Source organism: Lissotriton helveticus, chromosome 5_1 (genome assembly GCF_964261635.1).
Source record: "Lissotriton helveticus chromosome 5_1, aLisHel1.1, whole genome shotgun sequence".
NCBI lineage: Eukaryota > Metazoa > Chordata > Amphibia > Caudata > Salamandridae > Lissotriton > Lissotriton helveticus.
This window is the reverse complement of record NC_136065.1, coordinates 1,423,949,846-1,423,975,389: the sequence shown is the minus strand read 5'-3', so window position 1 is coordinate 1,423,975,389 and position 25,544 is coordinate 1,423,949,846. Positions and strand designations below refer to the sequence as shown.

The 25,544-nt window shown below is 40.9% G+C and overlaps 1 protein-coding gene across 1 annotated transcript in view; it reads right to left on the bottom strand.

Annotated features, from left to right (window-relative positions):
• PTPN22 (protein tyrosine phosphatase non-receptor type 22) overlaps positions 1-25,544 on the bottom strand; it is a 533,173-nt gene that overhangs the window by 268,466 nt on the left and 239,163 nt on the right. The window contains exon 8 of the mRNA XM_078644425.1: positions 6,232-6,374. Within this exon, the coding sequence (XP_078500551.1) occupies positions 6,232-6,374 (143 nt within the window). The remainder of the gene's footprint in view (positions 1-6,231; positions 6,375-25,544) is intronic.

The window sequence follows — 25,544 nt, the reverse complement described above, 5'->3', positions numbered from 1 at the left end:
CCGCCATGGGACTGCCATGCCGCCTGCCAAACCACATTTAAGTCATAATCTGGCAGGCAGGTGGTGGCGATCTCAGCAGTGTGGGGGCCCGGGGATGGTGTACCACTTGCTCCTGCACCGCCAAAACTCCTAATCAGCCCCTAAGTGTAAAGTATGCAACAAGTAGCCAATTTGCTCTTGAAATAAAAAATATGATAGCACTAGCCTATGTCCTTGCCACAGAAGAAGCTAACAACTGCAACCTACTGATAGAAAGTCCTTTATATCAACAAAATGAACACAATCCCCTGATCGACTATCTTTAAGACACCTGGTTGGGCAGAGTGTATAGGTCAGGACACCCAAATTTTAGATACAATGGCGGAATGTCTTTGGCAGAGCCAGAGCACAGGAAGCCAAAACTAACAATGCAGGGAAAGGATGGCATAATGCCTTACAGTTCATGCTAGACAGAACCCAACCTACACTATAGAAATGTATTGAGGCCATACAAAAAGAACTAAGCTACCTAGAACTTTGACTGGAGCAATCAGTAACATAAGTTAAACCTAAAGTAACCAAACAAAAAATTAGAATGTACGACATGCTACAATGTAAAGTAAAACTCTTTTTCAACAACAATGGACTACATTAGCTAGAATTCATAGCCATAACTCTACTGTGAAAAATGAGTTTCACTAAACAACACCCAATAAACCAAAATAAATATCCAAGCCACGATCAAACAATCAATTTAACAAATTAATAAACACATTATTTTTACACACCTGTTTTAAAAAATATAAGACAAAACCAAAATATTTTGATGAGTAAAATAAATTAATATGTTTATAATAATTAAAAAAATGAAAAAAACACTGACTACCACAATACATAATGCCAATTAAATCATAGAACACCAATGAAATAAAACATGTAAATAGAAATTAAAAACCAACAATAGCTTCAAATACAAGTTTGTAAATACATATATTTCCTACCCAACAATAAAAAGTTAAAAGATAAATTACAGTTCTGTAGCTGCAGATGTTTCTTCACATTGAGGTACTCCAATATATAATCCACCAAAAAACAAAAAAGTAAATGTAGATAATCCCTCCAAAAAAACACAAAAATAACACAGATCTACTAATAATCCATCAAAGCAATAAAAAATGTAACGGAACAATTCAAAACCCAACATTTTTTAAGAATTTTTTTTCTAGACAAACCAAAAAATAAAAAGGAATTACATTTTTTAAATATTGATTTACTGGAAACCAAATGAATTCCTTTAAAAAAGAAAATGAAAAGTCAAATATCCATAACACACCTTCTGATCCACAAACCTGCTTAAAAATACCTACCCAAATGGTACATTGTAACATACAAATTACAAAATAGTAACTTATACATTACACATAATGTAAAAAAAATATGATATATAATAATGATATCTCACTAACCTAGACAAAGTTATACCTAACAGAAATTAAAATAAACTAAAAGGTGAAAACTACTATTAATTTTAACAAAAAACACAAAATCCACAAAACAACATAATAACTACTACTCCCTAACTCCTCTCAGCCCCCAAAACCCTAAAATAACCTTAAAAAGGTTCTACAGGCCCCAATAAATGGCAGCACCTCACAGCGACTTTCCTTCTGAAAAAGGACCGACAAATAGCCTAAAAAACATAAATAAGCTGTAATGAAAATGGCTATTGGAACATTAAAAAATACTCTTTTCCTATGGAAAGCAATGGGGAATAATTATAAAAATGTGTATAACATGTATAAAAAATGCTAAACTAATACATATGTAAATCATGTTTAACAAGTATAACAAAATTATGTACTACTTATGTAAGTTGTAAAAAATGTATTTTTATAAATGTACGTGAAATAACTTTGTTAATGTACAATTAAAAACATTAAACAAAATTGAAAAAATGTAAAACAAAATGACAAGTGTACAACCCTGTCTATATATTTTTTGCGTGCAATGGAAAAAGTACTAATATGTTTAAAAAAACAATGTAAATGTTTTTTTTTACTATATGTAACAATTTGTAGTAAAAACATCTACATATGCATACAATAAAATAGATTAAAGAAAGATTATTATGTCCCTTTACAATAATAAAAATTATAAACTATAGCCATGTATATTAAAATTGAAATAGTAACTCCAATGTACGAAAATTTGGATAACATATTTCACATTAACGGAGTTACTTTTATATTCCCACTCCAATCTCCAATCTCCAACATTTTGAGAAAGGTGTTAGACACTAAAGGGGTTACATTTCCTATTCCCACTCCAATCAACACTGTTTTGGGGAAAGTGTTGGACATAAAAGGAGTTACATTTACAATTGACACTCCAGTCTAAACCGTTTGAGGAAAGTGCTTAACACTAAAGGTGTTAAAGTTACTATTTCCACTCCAGTCTAAACCAGTTAGGGGGAAGGTGTTGAACACTACAGAAGTTACATATAATATTCCCACTCTAAAGCACAACATTTTAAGGAAGGTGTTGAACACTACAGGAGTTACATTTAATATTCCCACTCTAAAGCACAACATTTTAAGCAAAGTGTTGGACACTACAGGAATTACATTTACTATTCCCACTCTAATGTACAGCATTTTGAGCAAGGTGATGGACACTAAAGGGTTACATTTACTATTCCCACTCCAGTCTAAACCAATTTTTGGGGAAGGTGTTGGACACTATAGGGGTTACACTTACTATTCCCATTCCAATCTAAAGTATTTTGAGAAGGGTGTCAGTAAAACTTTTTTTATTGAAAAAAGACGAATAATTGTTTCATATACAAAAATATGAATACAATTATACAACTTATAAATTAACTGTTTAACAATCCATAAAATTAACATTTTGCACTAATACATATGTTTATTAATTAATCAAACAATAAAAATGAAACATAATTGCTAAATATTCCCAAATGTAAATAGTATTAATAAACAAAATAGGAGCATAACATTATAATTTATAAAACATATTAATACTTACATTATATACTTATTTAACAACAAATCAACATTGTAACTGTGCAACAAATCAACAAAAAATAAACATATATGAATACGTAGTTAAAAAAATTATCATTGAATGGTTTATAGAAAAACCTACAAATATAGCATTTCTTCATTAAAGGCATATCACATTTTCCTTTAAAGAATAATATATTATGAAATATTATTACACTTATATACAAATAAATACATTTAACATTATGTACACAAAATTCAACACATTTTCTAATTTCTAATAAATGATCTTCAGTTAAATGTAAAATATTTCAAATATGAAAAATACATCGCAAATGTATTGCAATTATTAAACATAAAAAAATAATATATTTATGAATCATAACTTAAATAAATGCAAACAATTTATAATTTACAATTTCTAAAATATCTCCACACTTTTTTTCGCTAAAACCCAGCATCCTGCTCCTATATTTTAAATAAATATGACAGATTTTTAAATCTATTTATTTTTTTAATGAAATCTTATACAATTCTTAACTAAATGAATATATAATTCAGCTAAACACATGAACACAAAAAATTACGATATTTAAATAAACAATATTTTTGACAACGATATAAAAAAACAACATTTAAAACGATATTCTCACCTTTGATATTTCTGTCAATGATAATTTTTACAACACAATATTCTTGACACGATATTTATGTTGCACAACATTTTTTATTTGATATTTTGTTCAAACCCCTTGGAGGAGGTGACAGGAAATATGTGTCATAGCCATTCTTTACAACTGAAAACACCTACATGTCTACAATGCAAGCTTTCCACTTCGGGACGAATTTCACAATCCTTCCCCCCACCTGCTCGATCATATAGTCATTGCTTTGGATGTTGCTGGGGTTGTTGAACTAAGGTCAAATTAAACCTCAAAAGGTACATTGAATTTCCTGAGGGCTTCAGAAGTTCTTTTCCAGATAAAAGTCTTTAAGCTCTGTCCCAAATTGTTTAGGATCATGAAAGGGTAAATGAGGTATAAGCCCTCATCGTGAGGATTTCAGTTTCCAAAGCTTCAGCCTAAGTGGGCTTCTACCGCCAGTCAAGGCAATGGCTCCTGTTGCTGAAGACTAGAAATAAACGCATGATGTGTCAGATAGAAATTGAGCTAATAGCTCCATTTTAGAAAGAATTTCTGTAGGATCTGAATTTTGCTGTAGACAGTTGAAGAGTGTTTGGAAATATTTAAGTAGAACCTGTGAGGCATAGACTGCAAATGTGCCCACTCGAACAGCAAAATGCACAGCAGAATACACTCTTTTAAAGACTTTTTAAAAAAGAACTTTAGGAATCTGAAGAAAAGACTCTTCAAAATTTCCACAAGATATTTCTTTCACAGAAATCTTAGAAAGGCACTTTGTCGATATCTTTTAGCAATACAGCCTTGAACATATTTTCCCTTTGAACCCTTCTCCTGGTCCTCATGTACTGCCGCAGACATTAGTTGCCTGTTATCTTGAGATTCCGACAGGACAGCATTAACAGCTTCTTTAATTAGAGGCACTAATTCCCCTGTAGACAAGGAAACTCTGTCCTCACTGTCAGAGTCTGAGGTAGTGTGGTGCCACTTCCTAGAACATTTCAACGGCTCCATTTTGTCTTTACTCATCCAGTAAAATGCTCTTAATGCACCTCTCTATTTATAGTGGTTCCCTTGATAGAGACCCATACTCTCGCAAGAATATAGCATGTTTTTTTAAATCGATGCCTGCCTCTTTGAATTTCTTCACTCATTAAAATGTGAGAGGCACAAACAGGACTGCTGATTTAACATCCACATAGTGCGCTGCAGCTGGATTTCTCCACTCCCTACCCTAGTTTTGCCCATGAGCGCGGAGCTACCCCCTCCAAGTGCTGTCCAAGATAACAAGGGTAAGTAAGAACAAGGGGATATATGAACTTACTTTCATAACGTAGAATTCTGCTCTCGCCCGTCAGTAGCTTAAGATTAGTTCAAAGTGGGAGCAGCAGGTCACTGGTAGGGAAGGGGAGGCTTTATACAAGGGTAGGCATAACTGGCGTAATTCTCTCTAGCGTAATTTCTCATAATTGCTTCAAAATGAACGTAGTTCAGCGTATTGCACAATTTTTTTAGTTCAAGATGCGCCCTTCCCTCCAAACTGGGCCTGAGGATGCATTTTGCTCTAAGAAAATAGCACAAAATGGTACAGGACACGAATAGCAGTAGCCGGCAGCTGCTTGCTCTCTCCTAATTCATTGTTTCTGTGCTCCTGCAATACGATTTTTACCCCAATATTTCTCTTAATTACTCAAGATGGTGTTATCTGGTTATTTGGGTAATTTTGCTTCTATAAAGTAATGTGTAATTACTGAAATTTCTCTGGCGTAATTGACATTTTGCCGAGGCATTGCTTTACATTAACGTAATATGTGTAGTAGAAAGACTGATGGGTGTCTTTCTGTTCTGATTACTAAAGTTTAAAGGAAATGGCGGTCAAGGGGAGGGGCAACTCAAAACTAAAGGCATGGGATGAGGAGCACAGACGATAGGGAAATGAGTAGTCACAAATATTTGGTACCCACATTGCCACCTTAGATACAGGCATAAATTTACTCTTGGAGAAAGTAGCTGTCAATCTACATCTTGGGAGAAAGTGGGGATGACATACACCAAAGATAGGTGGGCGTGTAGAGGACGTGGAGAGTCCATGGGTAAAAGATTTTTCTATTGACAAAGAAAAATTATCAACTACAGACATTTGTAGATAAACTTTATACATGGAGTCATGTGGACTTGCTTACATTTCTACATACCTGACGTCTAGAACAGTTTGGGCTGTTTCCCAGAAGACTGGGACATTGAAACGAATCATAGGCATGATCACATGGATGCAACTTATGGGCCCAGGTTGTGAATGAGCATGTGTATTTGTTAATATTGTACATTCAGATGCCGAACAAAATATAAACTCTATACAGAAAATTAGCTTGTCAAATTCCTAACGTTTCCTCTGGTATCATAAATTATATTTAATATAATGCTGTGCATTATTGGCCTAGTAAAGGCAAGTGCACAGATTTGTTTTCAATGTTCTGGAGCTTGCTATATATGTATTTTTTTATTAATAATGTTTTAATATAATAAAGGTTTTATGGTGATGACTACATTTTAGTGCTAATCAGCTTTTATATTGTATTTGCACTCACCTGCAGTGTATGCAGATTGGTATGTTGTCGTCTTCTTGATGAAGTCGAATTTCATTAATCATGTCTAGAATGGGATCAATTGTAGTTGGCACGTCATGGTCTGGCCAGTTGTTATAGTGAAACTGGTAAACAATGCGAGATTCCTGCATTATAATTGAAAGAAAATGAAATTTCATTTTGAATCTATTTCAAGAGGATTCTGGTTAGAGTCTGATCAGTTAGATGTATCACATTATTGTTCAGTCTTTTAATTTTTAAGTGATGGTTCATTTTACTGGTTACATCCTAGAGGAATACTTTTGGGTATTATAGGCCTGATTACAAGTTTGGTGGTCCGACCGCCTGAATGCCACTCCCACCTGCAGACTACTGTGATGGCAGTCTTTGGACTACCTTATTACAAGTTTAGACACCAATGGCGGTCAGTAGCAGCTGCTAGCGAAGAGTAGTGGAAGGTAGTGTGGGGGATGTTTTTAAAAAAAGAAAAGGGATGGAAAAAAAAGAAAAACCCCACTTATCTTCACAGCGGCTGGCTCTCCCCATCCTCTCCGTCTTCGACACATGTAGGAACAGAAAGCACCCAGGCTCCTTCCCCTAAGCCAATCACAAAGCTGCAATGCCGTGGTTCGGCGCTCCGACAGGGACGTGGAGGCTTTGCATGTTCCTCACCAGGCTGTGTAATGCAGCCTGGTGAGGAGCGTGCAGAGTGTGCATGGCTGTTTGGCTGGCCAAAGACGGCCAAACAAACAGTCATGCACATTTTAGAGTGTGTTCTCCCCCCTGCTCTGTGGTCAGCGAAGTCCCGCACACACCTTCACAGTGCACCCAGTGGCAGCTCCTCGAGGGAGTGCTGTGGGACATTTGGGCGATGTGGTGATATAGTAAACTCCTGAAAACAGATGTGTGAAGGGGGGAAACCCTCTCACAAGGACGTGCGCGCTTTTAACTGGAAACTGCTAGGTTTCTTCTCTTCTATATCATTGAGTTAGTCATCAATTAGTCCATGAGGCTTAATCCGTAGTACATTAAATGTTTATTACGCACAAATGTTTATTTCTTATTGTATTTCATATGAAAATTTTACAATGTTTACAAGCTTGACATTTTATCCGTTGCCCAATGCATTTCGGGTCGGGTGAAATGACCCTTCTTCGGGGGCCTAGAAATGAAATAATACAGGACCATAACAATCACAATTCATAAAACAACTGATGTGTACATGTTCTGTTAAATGCTAGTATATCCAGTGTGTGTGATTATATATAAATAAACATGTGGGGAAGTCTGGAAAACGTATGGTCAGTGACTTAAAGGGAAACCAACATCCAAAAAAAGGTGTTTTAAAGAACGCTGTCAGAATATATTAACAATGCGAGTATTCAGGAGAGACTAAGGTGCAGTGGTGGTGATTTAGGTACAGTATACAAACAAAATGGAGCAACAGTACTTCATAAGTGCAGATGAAATCGAAACTTGGTGCAGCAGAAGTAGATAGGCACAAAATACAACCGAAGTAGGAAAAGTGCAGGTGTAGCTGAAATCGTGCAGCAAGGCTTGTGATCGAGAGCGGCAGGGTTACAAACAAAATATACTTACTCAGGATGTCGTCAACAGAGTAGCGTTCGATGTAGAGTTCAAAGTTTGAAGAAGGGGAAGCTAATTGCGGAGAAAGCTGACACCGGTAATCTAGCCGAGGGGCTGGTCATGTGATTGGAGTAACAAAGCTTCAATCGGGACCTAGAATGTACGCTGTAAAGATGGTCACGTGATAAGGGTGAATGAATAAAGATATACTGGATCGAGTATATTTAGGAGATTCGGTCACAATGATATTACAGTTTTTGCGCAAAAGCGCAGAAAGGATAAGTCAATGCGAGTGTAGATATATAGGAAATATATGTGAGACAGCGGGACCTCGCTCGGGTGCCGATCACGTGATGGGAGTACGATCGCTTCATAGGGCGGAGCAAGTACATGAGTGCTGTTCGAGTTGAGAGGAATAATAAAGTTGTTGGTGACAATGATGCTCAAGGAAGGCTCTGATTGAAAATAATTCCTTAAAAAGCTGCACTAAAGAATCCAGATAGAAATGTGCGCAAAGGTGACGTGTGGAATAATATAATCTCTTGAAAGTGAAGTTAATCATGTTGAAAACCATAGAGTACATTAGAAAACATGCATTTGTGATGGCTATTAGCTCTCTGGACAGGGAGTATGTTACTGAAACATGTACAAGTAGCAAGAAATCGGTCAAATATTGATCAAATAGATACACTGATATGAGATCTTTCTTGAATTGTAATTAGGGGTCAGCACAGTCCTCTTGGCAATGAAGTCATAAAGTCTATTTACAGGAAACATGAGAATTCAATCCTGTCATTAATCCCTGCTGGTTGCAGGGTATTTAGTCTTTGTTTAACAGGATCCATGTCGCAGCGCTGTGTAACTGCCTCCAGGATGGTGAATTTTAGCTGGGATATTTGGTGTTTGGCTTCAATCCAGTGTGTTGCAAGTGTAGATTTAGGATTGCATGCTCGGATATTACTCTTATGTTCTGTGATCCGGACTTTGATTTTTCGTTCGGTCTGTCCAACATAAATTTTGCCACATGGGCATTTGATTGCGTATATGACGTTTTTAGTGTCACATGTACTTGTATGATGCAGATCTATTTTGTATCCTTTGGTTGGGTGCATAAAAACCTTACCAACAATTACATTATTGCAGTGCACACAGTTTAAACATTTAGACATCCCCTTATGTATGGTCTTGTTTGCTTGTGTAGTAGTTAGGATTTCTTTCAGGTTTTTTGACCTTTGGAAAGCGAAGGTCATATGATACCTGTACAGGCCTTTTAAATCAGGTTCCATGTTGATAAGTGACCAATGGTTATTGATTATTCTTTTGATTTTAGGTGCTTCTGTTGAGAACTTTAATACACAAACTGTTTCGTGTTCCAACTTTGTAGGTCTGGGTGTTAAAAGGTCTTCTCTTGTTATGTTGGTGACTCTTTTAACTGATTCTCGAAGGACGTCTTGGGGGTATCCTCTTTGTTGATATTTTATAGTTTGGTCAGTGAACGCTTGTTAGGATCGGATGTTATTCTATTTAGTCTAATGAACTGACATGTTGGGAGATGTTTTTTCAATGTTACAGGGTGGAAACTTTGGTAGAGTAAACTGGAATTCCTATCTGTTGTTTTGGTGTGTACTTTAGTTGCTAACCTCTGATCAGCGATATTGAGTTTCACATCTAGAAATGCGATTGATTGATCATCTATATTATGGGTGAATTTTATTCTCTCATTCAATGTGTTGATGACAGCAATATTTCTTTCAAGTTTGTTTTTGTCACCTTTCCATATGATAAAGATGTCGTCTATGTAACGTTTAAAGATGATCAAATTTTCTGTACAATCTGGGTTATTGAGAATGTAATCTGTTTCGAATTTGGACATGTTGATACAAGCATACGAAGGAGCCCCTCCGAGCCCATAGATGATCCGTTGCATTGATTAAAAAAGTTGCTTTGCCATTCGAAGTAACTGTGGTATAAAGCGAAATGCATGAGTTCTAGTAAAAAGATTTTTTGAGTGTCTTCAATATCTTCTTTGAATAAACCCCATTCTAAAGCTTCAAGTCCTTCGTTGTGGGGGATTGAAGTGTATAAGGCTGTGACGTCCACTGTACACAGCCAGTATTTTGATCCTGGGTCTAGAGCTATATCCTTAAGAAGATTGAGAAAAATGGTAGTGTCCTTAATGTATGTGTTGCCTTTTTGTACTATAGGTTGTTAAAACCAATCTATATATTTTCCGATGGGTTCAGAGATGGAGCCACAGGCTGAGATTATGGGTCTGAATGGAGGGTTTGCAGGATTTTTGTGTATTTTTGGAAGCATATAGAGTTTTGGTCTACGTGGAAACTTCGTCTCAAAAAATGCGTGTGTTTTTTTGTTTATCCATTGCATTTCGAGGGCATGATCAACTATTGATTGTAAAACTTTTTGATATTCGTTGGTGGGGTCAGATTTAAGTGGTATGTATATTTGTTCATTTTTGACATGTGAGTTGACACTTGTGATATAAAAATTGTTGTCCATCACTATAAGTGCTCCTCCCTTGTCTGCTCGTTGAAAAGTTAAATTACTTTCTTGACTGAGATCTTTGAGAATATTCCATTCATGTGAGGAAAGTTTAGTTTTCTTAGGTTTAGAGAAATTAATCTTCTGAATTTCTGTGAGGACTGTTCTCTCTAAGGCTTCGATTGTTTTGTGGGTAAATGGCGCGCAAAACAAACTTTTGGGTTTGAATTCTTTGGAGTCTGGCTCTTTCTCAGGAATAATTTGTCTTTCTTTGAAGAAATAACGGAGTTTCAGGGTTCTAACAAATTTGAAAAGGGCTATTTCCGTTTCAGGTAGATTTGATTTGTATGTAGGAACAAACAAGGTACCTTTATTTAAAACCGCAATCTGAGTTTCAGTGAGTTCTTTTGATGATATATTGATGACTAAGTCACCTTCGTTTGGCTTCTTGTAACTCTCCTGACTCATTCTTCTTTGGTTTCCCTTTCCTCTCCTTGTTTTTCTAGTTGTGGAGGTGCGTTGGCTGCTGGACTTATCTGTAAAAAAGCCGGTTGTTGCATCTGAGTTGGTTGCATTTGTTTCTCCGTTAGTTTTGATCCAATGAAAACGGGTTTCCTTGTCTGAGCGATGTCTAACTCTGAAACGACACTTTCCTGTGAAGAACCAATATTTGATTTTTGTTGTGGTTGCTGCCATTTCTTCTGGTTATAAATTTCCGCCCAATTATAGACTTCTTCAAGTTTATAGTCTATAGTATCACGGCAATACTTCCTCACTTTTCGGTCATTCACTTCTTTGGTGTATTTTTCTAATGTGTTGTTGATGTCCTCTAGAAGTGTTTGAAGATCTTATTGTTTATTCAATTCTTTTTTAATACCTTCAAGTTCCTCTTCAAGTTCTTCTATAATTAGAAGAATGAGGTCCAATGAACATTTATTGAGTATTTGGTACCACTTTTCAACAATTTTTTTGTTATTTTTACATAGCATTGGCTAGAGGGCTATTCTCAATCCCCTAGGGATCCTTTGGTTCTTATGATAATGAATTAATATAGTGGCATGTAGCCTTTGGTTGATCTCTTTCTTGCTTATATATTAGAATTGTCATAGAAGTTGTGCGGTTGTTGTGATTTGTGGCGTGAATGCTCTGGTCTCCTGTATTAGGCCATAAATCTCTTTAGCTGCTTCAGATGTGAATCCTAAGGTTTCTGCTTTGTTGGTTGTAATCTGAGCTATGTCGTAAAATTTCATGTTTTATGGTGGTGCAACAGGGATAAAGTAGGCAAAGTTTGATTCAAAATAGGATTGAAATCCCCTTGCACTCATATAATCCAAGTATCTTTAGGCGGTCTTTCTTGGGTTGGCGCTACGTCTGACACACGGTGCCTATCCGTGCCTTTACCGTACTGAAAACAGATGTGTGAAGGGGAGGAACCCTCTCACAAGGACGTGCGCGCTTTTAACTGGAAACTGCTAGGTTTCTTCTCTTCTATATCATTGAGTTAGTCATCAATTAGTCCATGAGGCTTAATCCGTAGTACATTAAATGTTTATTACGCACAAATGTTTATTTCTTATTGTATTTCATAAGAAATTTTTTCAATGTTAACAAGCTTGACATTTTATCCGTTGCCCAATGCATTTCGGGTTGGGTGAAATGACCCTTCTTCAGGGGCCTAGAAATGAAATAATACAGGACCATAACAATCACAATTCATAAAACAACTGATGTGTACATGTTCTGTTAAATGCTAGTATATCCAATGTGTGTGATTATATATAAATAAACATGTGGGGAAGTCTGGCAAACGTATTGTGTGTTCTTACCTCAGTTCGGCCGTATGCCGGAGTTTACTACCCTCCACCCTGCCCTTTCCCCACCCCGCCCCACCGCTCAACAGCACTCCCTCGGGGAGCCACCACTGAGTTCACCACAATAGTGAAAAATTAAATAACAAAGACATTGCTATTATCATTTTATTTTTCTTGTGGGGCAACGCTCCTCCACCTTAGTGGAAGAGCTGCCACTGGTGGCGGTGTGGCTGCGGAGACCTTGCGATGGTGGTGATTAGTTTTCCACATGTATCTATGCCTGTGTGAACATTTCAACTGCATATGTGTTGAATGCACACATGTACATGATACATGTGGAAACATTCTTTGGGTAAAGATGCTGCTGTGAAGGGGCGAACCTGAAGAAAGGGATCCACGTTGAACTCTTATGGAAAGAACAGGAAAGGGGTGAGTACACAGCCCAAATTGTTTGGTTCCTCCAACTTGTAGCTGGCGGTCCCTCCAGCGCGTCTGGCTCATCAGAAAGTCAACTCACAAAACAGACAGCAGATTAAACTCCTCTGTACCACCCTATGGCTGCTTCTCTTCCCCAACTGCGACGGCTCCGGAGATCTGTGGTGTACCGGTGGTTCAGCCAAGGTCTTCAAAATAGCAACATGCACAACTCGTAATATGGTATTCGGACCGCCGAGCTTGCTGTGGTCGACCACGGGTACAGCAGTTCACAGACCGCCAAACTCGTAATAAGGCCCTATGTATAGACTTTGCTTGTAATCTGACTTCTAGAAGAATGGGAGTATGACGTTGGCTCATACCACAAAGATACCTGTTGGAAATGGCCCTTTTTGCAGGGTTATCCCCAAACTTTTTGCTTCTTCCTCCCTTGTTTTTCCTGACCTGTGGTTGTTGGCAATAGGACTCTGGGCACTTTACCACTGCTGACCAGTGCTAAAGTGCATATGCTCTCTGTGTAAATTGTTATTGTAATTGGTTATCCATCATTGGCATATTTGTATCACCAAGAAGTCCCTTGTAAAGTGCACTGAGTGTGCCAGGGCTCGTGATACAAATGCTACTAGTGGGCCGTCAGCACTGATTGTGCCACCCACATGAGTAGCCCTAAAATGGTGTCTTGTGCCAGCCACCGCAGGGCCTGTGTGCAGTCTGTGAACTACCATGTCTTCCTGGTCAGTGTCCCCACTGACCAGACCTAACCCTTCCCTTTCTGTGCACATTGGTCACCCCTATGGATGGCCCAAGGTACCCGCTTGGGCAGGGTGCAGTGTATGTGAAAGGTAGAGCATGTACTAGTGCAGGTGACATGCTCTGGTAGTGAATGACAGCCATTTTCGTTTTTTTCACTATTGTAAGGCTACCTTGCCCATAGGCTATCATGGGGAATGCTGGCTACAGTGGCTACCAGCATATCTTCCCATAGGAGCAAGGCAGGACATAAAAGTCTGGTATCCCTGAACTCAGAATTTAGTAACACATCTTTTAGGAAAGGTGGTTTTTAAATCCTGTGTTTGAGAATAGCACTTTTAGAAAGTGGCTGTTCTCTTGTCTGACCTTTCTGTGTGCCTTGGCCTGTTTGTGAATTGACTGTCTGGTTTGTGAGTGACAGGGCTGGGGGTTCCAGGAGACTGAATGAGTCCGCCCAGTGGTGAATAGAGAGATCTGCATCTAGATGGGAGGCAGGAGTTGCACCTGGGCCCTCCACAGTGCTGGCTCCACCCTCTGTGGTGCATCTGATGTCTCTGCCCTGCACTGTGTAAGGAGAGAAGGAATCATGTCAACAAATTGCTCCAGGGCTGTGCTTTCCCTCCACAATGCTGGCTCCACCTCCTGTGGTGCATCTGATGTTTCTGTTCTACACTGTGAAAGGAAAGAAGGAGTCATGAAAACAGAGTGCTCAAGAACTGGTTTGGACCGGGCTCAGAGCCCTCCTGCACAAAGGGAACAAAGACTTTTTGGGGTATAAGTACAGGACCCCAGACTACAGAAAATTAGATCATCCTGGAATTAAGAAGGAACCTCTGCCAAGGAGAAAGCTGGAAGACTGTCCTGTTGTTGCTTTGCTGGACTGACCTGCAGTTGCTTTGCTGCCAAGGAGAGGGGAAGGACTTTGTTGTTGCTTTGTCCCCTTGCTTGAAGAGTTCTCCAAGGGCCTGTTGTGAGCTGGCCTCCTGTTAAGAAGTCCCAGGAACAAAAGGACTTCACCCCCCAGCTTTCCGTGAACTCTTCTGAGAGAGTTGTGCCCTTCCTGAGTGCTGAATCCGACTGAGGGGCATCTGGAAGTTGTGGCCTGCTGTTTGGAAAGCTGGAGAACAAGAATCTAAGACTATCTGCACATTTTCACGCATCGCTCACTTGAGGAGCGAATCCCCGTCAGTGCGAGGAAATTTCCGCCACTGCGAAGATCGAGATCGTCACAGCGCCTGTCCCAGCTGCAAGAACCGATGCATCCTTCGCTTGCGGAACGCATTGCTCCGGTGCGGGAAAAGTACCATCGCTGCGAGCATCGTCGAAGAGCCTGTCGTCGCTGGGTGAGATCGCAGAACCGCTTGCTTGCGGACCACATCACGTCGCTGCGAACATCGTCGCAGAGCCATTGCATCGAGGGGCCACGAGAGGAGAAGATCGACGCTGCGCCGCGCATCGCCGCCACACCTGAGATCGTCGCCGTCCCGAAGATCGTCGCACCGTGCCTTTACGAGATGCTCCCTACGAAACCTACGCACCGGAATCCATACCAGGTATCGCCTCCCTCCCCATACAGACCGGATTCACCGCAACACGCCGCTACGTCCAGCGGGGTTGTCGCATCGCCTCCCCAGGATCTCAGGAGTGACGCATCGCTTGCTTTTCACTGCTACAGCTTTCACTTGAAAAATTTTGTCGCATCTAAAGGTACTGTTGGCTAAAACGTGACGCTACTGTGGATTATTTTAACGCAACCTTAAGAACTCATTTGAAACCATATTCTTGAACTGTATTTTTGTCATTGTGGTCTTGTGTAGTTTAGATTAAAATACCTTTATTTTTCTCAACTGTTGTGGAGTCAGTTTGTGGTGTTTTCACTGTGTTACTATGAGTGTTGGTACAAATACTTAGCACATTGCCTTTGATAAGCCTGACTGCTCGTGTCAAGCTACCAAAGGGGTGAGCAGGGGTTATCTAAAGAGTGGTTCCTCCTTACCCTGACTAGAAGCAAGGGTCCCTATTTGGACAGTGGTACCTACACCTGCCAATTAGAGACCCCCAGTTCTAACAATACCCTATGGCAGTTTCAAACTATGCACCTAAAGTTGAACATGGCGACTGGAAGTGCCAAACTGTTCAGATACTGTTAGCAGACTGACCACAAGGTTTATTCTTCAGAAGATTTACATCAACTGAGTCAAGTGAGGTAGACACATGAAATGATTGAAAACCAGGCACATACATTCAAAAATATGTAAATGGCTGAAGGAAAGCACTGGGAAGGCAAAATCTTACTATTGAACACTAAAATGTTACAACTGGGATACAGGAGGATTCAAATTATAGTTTGAAAACAAGAATGGATATGAAGGCATGATTTACCATTTTTAATAGTTTGACCAGCATAGCAGCGTGTGTATGCCCAAAACCTTTTTTGGTAACCAGCCATTTAAGGATTGACAATCCGATTCAATACAAGGTGCATTTTCCATTCCTGAGTGTTTTTATATTGCTCGATCTCTGCTTGAGTACATGATGTTCTCCTCATTGTCCAAATGTTGAGGACTGTCTCTACGACAGAAATGCAGAATTATGAGTAATTTTCCTCAATCAATGCATTTCTACTCTTGTTTTCCCCATATTCCATTTGGTCCATTTTTAGCAACAGACCTGCCCAAACATGCCCTCGGCTTAGCTAACTTTTCTTCCTGCTAGGGTGACAGTCTGTAACCTGTAAGCACGTGCTAAAAGAGGTAATTGGTTCCCAGTTTGAGGGCTTGTGAGACATGGCTTTAGGACACCCGGTGGGCACAATTGGATCCAGTAACTTCTGACTGACTCTCAATGTAGCGAGATCGAGCAGTCCAAGGCTAAGCTGAGTCACCCTTGGACGGTACTACCTCGCTACACTGAGAAAGTGCTGTAGACTACAAATTCATAACCTAGCAATACATCAAACAATACTCAATAAATAATAGTTTAGTAAGTGTCTATACTTTTCAAAAGAAAAAAAACTTTAATACACAGACAAGTAAAAATATGTGCACCATTACAAATATTTCCAAAATGGCAGGTGAAAGCTCCCCTCTAGAGATCGCACAAACTGCCTGGTTGAAAAACATGTAACAAAGTCACAGTGGTACAGTAACGCCCTTATATCAAGACTAGACCATGCTGTTCAAAAACATCTTATCTGTTCGAGTATCAGCCATAAAACCATAATATACGTTATATGTGCCGATGATAGATCATATAAAAAATGCAATTATAAAATGTCAGGAATACTGGCTTTGTCAGGAGTATTCAAGAAAGGTGACCTACAAACTTTCACAATATGTCTGACATAGCACACTAAAAACCTATTGGCTATAACACAAACCTCATGACATTTACTTTCAAACAGCGCTTCAACGAGAATAAAGGTTTCATTTAAAAAATGCATATCTCTTCTTTTACCGTTGGCTGTCAAGCAATCGAGCACAATCTAAACCCCAAACTCCATATGGGCCAGGAGCCCCAGAACAGAACACAAGCTCGCTTCAAAGGACATCTTAAAATTGAGCCTTAGTTCTCCCAGGCACACTAGGGGCCTCATTACGATGTCGGTCAGAAAATTAATTAATTAATTGTGGGTTTCTAAAGCGCTAGAATCGACTCCCGAAGGACTATCTCTGCGCTGTAGACCGCTGGGGAACCCGTCCTGGCTTTCCCTGTGAGATGGTCCCTACTGGGTATCTCCAAGGTGAAACCAGGCATCCCCGGCGTATGTGGGGGGCCGTTGTGGAGATGAGGCAAGCTAGTGCCCAGAGTTGCCGAGTGTGATCCCTGGTTAGAGTAGGCACCGAGGCGAGAATTATCGAGTCCGCTGACCCTGGTTCACCACCCTGCCGCGTCGGGAATAGAACCCTGGTCCCGGGCCGTCCTCTGCTTCCGGGTCTGCCGCCTCTAACCAGTGATATAGTATAGGAACACAATGGAAAGCTATACGATTTAAGGTTTCCAAACCCAGCCGGGAAAGGAGTTTATTTTTAAGAAACAATGTCCAATCTTTCAATACAAACGAAATAACAAGACACAAGCCTGTGCCGTACCAAAAAGAGGAAAAGGAAAGATAGGATTAGGGTGAAAGGGGTGTCTTTCAGGCAAAGGAAGAGAGCAAGGACAGGGCACTGTAAATAAGTCAAAAAATCACTAACAGTGTCGCCTGGAGTGGAGTATACACAATCTCATTTGACAATATTGTAAGTGTAAACCCACTCATGGGTGTCGACGTTTCGATCCCTATTGCTCAACTAGATACATGGGATCATCATCAGGACTTTTATAATGAACAAAGCATGCCTGAATGAAAAAAAGCCTGTTAGGAGAAACGAAGAGAAAAAGAAATTTTTCAAAAACTTAAGAGTAGTTTACAAATGTATGGCAACTTTTTAACGAATTCGCAGTGTGTGACCAAGTGCACGGTGTTTGTGCCCTAATCGAGAACATAATAACAGCATTTACATACTCCTCGGAATCGCAGTGACATGCGTGAAAAGCTGCGTCAACGAGCTGTGCCGTGATAGTGATCAGTTCAGTTTATAGTATACTGGGGAGATAGGATTTCCATTGTGAAGTGATAGTGCAGGTTTTGAGTCGTTTCAATAGTTACGTGGCTAAGGGTGGATGTGTGACTGGGGGTAGCCCTATGGGTTCTAGGTAACAATTGGTGTGATCATACCTCAGTAAATCAAGGTAAGAAGCCTCACATGGGAGGTGTACTTCACTACAAGATTTTGGCCGAAGCGGTCGTGCTAAAATGGGGGCAGAATTAAAAAAGGAGGTTATGAGTTCACCGGTTCACAAAAACAGTGAGACGTGATTTTGATTTAAAAACATACCACGTAGTTAGATGTCGTGGAGGTCTTTTTAGGGGGTCCAGACGAATTGTTAGTTAGAGAATTACAGGTACAATTCGTAGTTCGTTTCCAACTGCATCCGATGGCAGCACTGAAAACAAAACGGGAATTCTATGTCAGGGTGAAAAAGTCAGGGGGCTCCGAACTAAGGTGGTAAAATATGGAGGGACCTACCTTACTTTGCTCAACGTGAGAGCGGGGTACAGATTTTGAAGTGTAGGCAACAATGGCCGTACACGAGGGTTGCCAACAATGTAGCGTTCAGACGCTGTAACAAAATCAAGGAGTGCATATCAGTACATAGCTTGAGAACGGGCCATGACTGGACAGGATTAATATTTCAAAGTTACTTACAAAGTCTAGGTGAAGACTCGTCTCTCCTGTGGCTGCTCGGTCAATACCGGTTGCAATGCAGCGGTCTGCGTGTGCGCGCGGAATTGTGTACAACCACGCTGGTCACGTGACCGCTATTGCGGGTGCCATTTTAGAACGGCGAATTGTATTGGTGGGGGCCATCTTGGAGTGGATGGCTATGCGGGCTAATGCTATCAGTGTGGGGGAGTGCACGGACAGATGGACAGTGATGGTGACAATGTGACATTAAAAACTGTGACAGGTATAGAAATTACATATAACGTTTAGCTCCCAAATGTCCAGTTCCGTTCTTTCTTTTCATTTCTCATGTCTGCATCCAATTATGCATTTCATCATAGTATATTTCTTTTTTGAAACCACAAACGTTTTTTGACAAAGCGCTCATTCTATTTCTGTTTCATGATAACGTCTCATCGGTCATAGGTTCAATCACAGTAGCGTAGTCCAGTCCTCACTGCGATTGAGCCCTGTGTGGATGGTATTGAATTGGATGATGGATTTCAATTCCTCACGGTTTAGTAACTGCTGTAAGTTGCCACCTCTCTGTGGTAATTTGATGGATTTCAGGATGGTCCACTGGAGGTCATCTGCTGTGTGGTTCATGCTGGCAAAATGTTCAACCAAAGGGGCGTTGGGGGTTCCGCACCTTATGCGACTCCGATGTTGGCTTATTCTAGTTCTTATTTTTTGTGTCGTCTGTCCCACATACATAAGAGGGCAAGGACATAGAATCGCATAAATCACATTGTGACTGTTACAGTTCGTGAAATCTCTCATGTCAATTGTGATGTTATTGTGACTAAACGTGCGCCCCTCAAGTGTCAGATCACACACAATACAATGTCCACATTTAACGTGACCTCTCAGCGGGGGCAAGCCCCAGTTTGACTCAATTGTATTTGTGGGAGGTGGTGCTGGTAGGGCCGCGCGAACAAGATGGTCTTTTATATTTCTACTTTTTTTGAAAGCAAACAAGGGTTTGTCAAAAGTTAGTTGGCCTGAATTTAGGGTTGGCCAATGCCGTAAAATTGTTTTGCGGATTTTATCAGAGATTGGAGAAAAGGTTGTGACACAGGCTATTCTCTCTGAACTGGGCCTTGTCTTAGGTTGGAGCAGGATGGGAGCGATTTTTGCTCCCCATCTGGCCATTATGTACATGGATGCTCTTGAGACCGGCACAATCCTAGCTGACACAAATCCATTCAGAACTAGCATAGGGGTTTGGCGCCGTTACATAGATGATATTTTTCTAATTTGGAATTCAGAGAGAGAAAGTCTGAATTCATTCCTACATTGGCTGAACAATAACTGCGACAATCTACAGTTCACTCTCTCACATCACAAAACTGAGATACCATTCTTGGATCTCATGATCTATCATGAGTCAGGCGAGTTGCTTACTCGCCTCTATAGGAAACCGACTGAGCGTAATACTCTACTCAGATACGACAGTAACCACCCCAAAGCTCTCAAAGACTCACTTCCCTATTCGCAGTTCCTGCGGATCAGACGAAACTGCTCCTCGAAAACTGATTATTTTAGAGAGGCAGGTATCTTGTGTTCGAAACTCAAAGCAAGAGGCTATCCAAGCAGAATAGTGAGGAATGCCTCGAAACGGGCATGGTACTGTCCCAGGGAGGTCCTGCTCCAACCTAAGACAAGGCCCAGTTCAGAGAGAATAGCCTGTGTCACAATCTTTTCTCCAATCTCTGATAAAATCCGCAAAACAATTTTACGGCATTGGCCAACCCTAAATTCAGGCCAACTAACTTTTGACAAACCCTTGTTTGCTTTCAAAAAAAGTAGAAATATAAAAGACCATCTTGTTCGCGCGGCCCTACCAGCACCACCTCCCACAAATACAATTGAGTCAAACTGGGGCTTGCCCCCGCTGAGAGGTCACGTTAAATGTGGACATTGTATTGTGTGTGATCTGACACTTGAGGGGCGCACGTTTAGTCACAATAACATCACAATTGACATGAGAGATTTCACGAACTGTAACAGTCACAATGTGATTTATGCGATTCTATGTCCTTGCCCTCTTATGTATGTGGGACAGACGACACAAAAAATAAGAACTAGAATAAGCCAACATCGGAGTCGCATAAGGTGCGGAACCCCCAACGCCCCTTTGGTTGAACATTTTGCCAGCATGAACCACACAGCAGATGACCTCCAGTGGACCATCCTGAAATCCATCAAATTACCACAGAGAGGTGGCAACTTACAGCAGTTACTAAACCGTGAGGAATTGAAATCCATCATCCAATTCAATACCATCCACACAGGGCTCAATCGCAGTGAGGACTGGACTACGCTACTGTGATTGAACCTATGACCGATGAGACGTTATCATGAAACATAAATAGAATGAGCGCTTTGTCAAAAAACGTTTGTGGTTTCAAAAAAGAAATATACTATGATGAAATGCATAATTGGATGCAGACATGAGAAATGAAAAGAAAGAACGGAACTGGACATTTGGGAGCTAAACGTTATATGTAATTTCTATACCTGTCACAGTTTTTAATGTCACATTGTCACCATCACTGTCCATCTGTCCGTGCACTCCCCCACACTGATAGCATTAGCCCGCATAGCCATCCACTCCAAGATGGCCCCCACCAATACAATTCGCCGTTCTAAAATGGCACCCGCAATAGCGGTCACGTGACCAGCGTGGTTGTACACAATTCCGCGCGCACACGCAGACCGCTGCATTGCAACCGGTATTGACCGAGCAGCCACAGGAGAGACGAGTCTTCACCTAGACTTTGTAAGTAACTTTGAAATATTAATCCTGTCCAGTCATGGCCCGTTCTCAAGCTATGTACTGATATGCACTCCTTGATTTTGTTACAGCGTCTGAACGCTACATTGTTGGCAACCCTCGTGTACGGCCATTGTTGCCTACACTTCAAAATCTGTACCCCGCTCTCACGTTGAGCAAAGTAAGGTAGGTCCCTCCATATTTTACCACCTTAGTTCGGAGCCCCCTGACTTTTTCACCCTGACATAGAATTCCCGTTTTGTTTTCAGTGCTGCCATCGGATGCAGTTGGAAACGAACTACGAATTGTACCTGTAATTCTCTAACTAACAATTCGTCTGGACCCCCTAAAAAGACCTCCACGACATCTAACTACGTGGTATGTTTTTAAATCAAAATCACGTCTCACTGTTTTTGTGAACCGGTGAACTCATAACCTCCTTTTTTAATTCTGCCCCCATTTTAGCACGACCGCTTCGGCCAAAATCTTGTAGTGAAGTACACCTCCCATGTGAGGCTTCTTACCTTGATTTACTGAGGTATGATCACACCAATTGTTACCTAGAACCCATAGGGCTACCCCCAGTCACACATCCACCCTTAGCCACGTAACTATTGAAACGACTCAAAACCTGCACTATCACTTCACAATGGAAATCCTATCTCCCCAGTATACTATAAACTGAACTGATCACTATCACGGCACAGCTCGTTGACGCAGCTTTTCACGCATGTCACTGCGATTCCGAGGAGTATGTAAATGCTGTTATTATGTTCTCGATTAGGGCACAAACACCGTGCACTTGGTCACACACTGCGAATTCGTTACAAAGTTGCCATACATTTGTAAACTACTCTTAAGTTTTTGAAAAATTTCTTTTTCTCTTCGTTTCTCCTAACAGGCTTTTTTTCATTCAGGCATGCTTTGTTCATTATAAAAGTCCTGATGATGATCCCATGTATCTAGTTGAGCAATAGGGATCGAAACGTCGACACCCATGAGTGGGTTTACACTTACAATATTGTCAAATGAGATTGTGTATACTCCACTCCAGGCGACACTGTTAGTGATTTTTTGACTTATTTACAGTGCCCTGTCCTTGCTCTCTTCCTTTGCCTGAAAGACACCCCTTTCACCCTAATCCTATCTTTCCTTTTCCTCTTTTTGGTACGGCACAGGCTTGTGTCTTGTTATTTCGTTTGTATTGAAAGATTGGACATTGTTTCTTAAAAATAAACTCCTTTCCCGGCTGGGTTTGGAAACCTTAAATCGTATAGCTTTCCATTGTGTTCCTATACTGTATTGTTTTTGATTCTCAAATAAGCTAAGGACCTTTGTTCATTATAACGCTGTTATACCCATGATACTTAGCTATCCGTTGGGTCCCCCTTGTGTCTTAAAAAAGCCTCTAACCAGTGAGCCACACCACTCCAGAAAGCAATCTGACCAACTCCTTGTCGGAATCGGTTGCGACCGACTCGCATTCAGTCGGAAGGATGGTTCTGAACACGATTTGGAACGTCTCCTATTGACTTCAATGGGAGCCTATGTTCCGACCGACAACACAGACTCCCATTGAAAAAAGGGGTGGTTGCGGAAAACCTTGAACCCTGTCGCAGGCACCCCATGGTGCTTACCATACTGTGCATGGTTTTAAAAGGGGTCCCTTTGGTACCCCCATGGGCCCCAATCGGAGGCCTCAGGGTGAAGGAGGGTTTGCTACAGGTCACCAAAGTCAGTTTCTGACAGCTGTTCTGTGTCAGACAGACTGATTCAGAAAGGCTGTCTGAACCCGACATCATAATACGGGGGTCGGAAATGCGGTCCGTAGAGCTGTATGATTTGTCTTTCGATTGACTCGGAGTCTCTGAATGCCGGTCAGATTTGATTCAGAGTAACCGAATGATTACCTTTCCTTCGTAATCGGTTGTTCAGAAATAGGTTGCGACATGGCTTAGGAGAATCTGACTGCCGTTTGGAGCCTTTCCGACCGAAATCGTAATGAGACCCTAGGTCTTCTCTTTGGTAAACATGCAGTGCCATTTTACCCCTGCATGGGCACACTTGTGGGGCTCATCTAGACTCCAGGGGGTCTGTGATAGTGTAGATTTAATTACATATAATCACTGTTTATTAAGGAACACCATGGTAAATAGGCACATCAACCTCCAGGGTATTATTTAGGACATTTTCATCCCCAGAGATTCTTTTTGATGCAGTCACAATGGACTAGTAAATACTGCATTCAGTATTACTCTTTTATTTAATTTCCCGTTGTGGGGTTCCTTCATGTTGGTGCCCCTGCCCTCCTCTGCATTCTAACGCATACCTAAACTGACTCACCTGACCCATATGCTCCTTCTTTTCAGAATATCTCTGGCCCTGTTAGGTGAGTTTCCGTTTGTTGCTCTGTACTCCTAGTGACATGCCCCAGCCCAGCTCTAGCCAGGGACAATCGTCTGGAGCTTCCTGACCTCCAAATAGTTTGATGTGCATTTGGAGTGCCTTTCTAGAGCCTAGAGTAATGCTACTTTCTTTTCATTAGCCACAGCTTGGTTGTAGAGTCCTGCACCCACTCTCCTCTCAAGCCCTGGGGATTTGAAGACCTTGGTCTTCCTGATAGCTGCACCCCACGAATTCCCTCTCAAACTTCGCTAGAGACAATCCTTCCTTTGTGCCATGATACACCATCCTGCAAGCTGTAGAATAAGTTGATGCTGCTAACAGCCCCCTTCCTCTGCCTGGAGACGCCATTTTCTCCCTAGAATGGATCCATTGTGTTCAGGAGGCTTTTCTCTGCACAGGGCGTCTTAGCTGCACAGTAAAAGACCTTGTTTTCAAAGGTGTCAGAACTGAAGAAACATTTTAACATAGAGTTTATAGTGGGTGAGGCTGCATTATGATGTCCTATACCACAGCAGAGCTAAAAGAAACACAGCGGTGCGTAAGCGAAATAACCAGAGGTTTTCATGTTATAGAACCCAATTTCCTACATGCGTGCTCCATGGTAAGCAGGGAAGCAATTAATTGTTGCTAGCATAACATGTTTGTAGTGCAAAACACACATAAAACTGCTCAACATGAGCAAAACATGCAGAGGAAAAAAATCATCAGCCAGAGAATGTGGTGCATGTCAATGCAGAGCCTATACCAAAACCCCACCAAGAAATATCCCTGCATGTCAAAGAGAGATCATGGACGTATTATCAAATATGTTACACCTAGTCCACTTCAGAGAGTTTGCATGGCAATCCAGTCATCTAAAATATTTGTGAATAGTAGAGTCTGCTTTGAAAATGTGACTTCTAGTAGTGCATCAGACTGTGAGCAATACCACTGGTTTTACTTTTCTTCTCATGAAAACGTTTTGCAGACGATCTACCATTAGTTGAATTTGAATCAATCCTTCAGCAGCAAGTTGGTCCCGCAGGTTCTCTGCAATGGATCTTGCCCAACAGGGTGCCTCAGGTACCAACCGTGCCAATGACATCCTCGCAAATCAGCATCTACGCAAGCACCTGACTCATCTGCTTTTCAATTCTATCAATGCCAAGGTGGTTGTGAAGAAATTTGCATTTATACATAGGGCACCAGTGTTTTAGACTTGCTCTGATGATTCGCGGTATTTATTCAAAAAGAGCATCTTGCCACATAAAGCGCCTCTCAAATGTAAACCATGTTTCGTTGACCCTTTTCATGTATGCAAAATCATTAATTAACGAGGAGTGACATTTATTTTTTATTATGGCACTTGAATATTCGTCCTGTTTTTCCTTCATCATTGATGCAAACGTTCTAGCCCTGTTTGCTGAGCCTGGCCCAGTGCCAAGTGAAGGTGACTTTGATGCATGACAGAGTTTACCTTGGGGACCAACACTGGTCCTATTTACTCGTCTGGCGAGAGTGTGAATCAGATGTTGGTGCTTCTGTAGCAGCTTTAATATTCATACTGCACAGCGAGTAAATGCCTTTCAACGTGGGGGTCCCCAGGAGTAAATGCTCCCAGGATGACGTGTCAGTATCTAGTGGTAGGCGGATCGCACAAAACATCAGTGGTATAGTGCTTGCACAGGGAGGTGGGCACAGGCCAGGAGGCCATACATGTGCCTAGGCTCAGGGCACTGTGCAGTCTTCAGGCCACATGGAATGGGATTTGGGCGTTGGCAGCGGCCTGTGCACAGGGGCAGA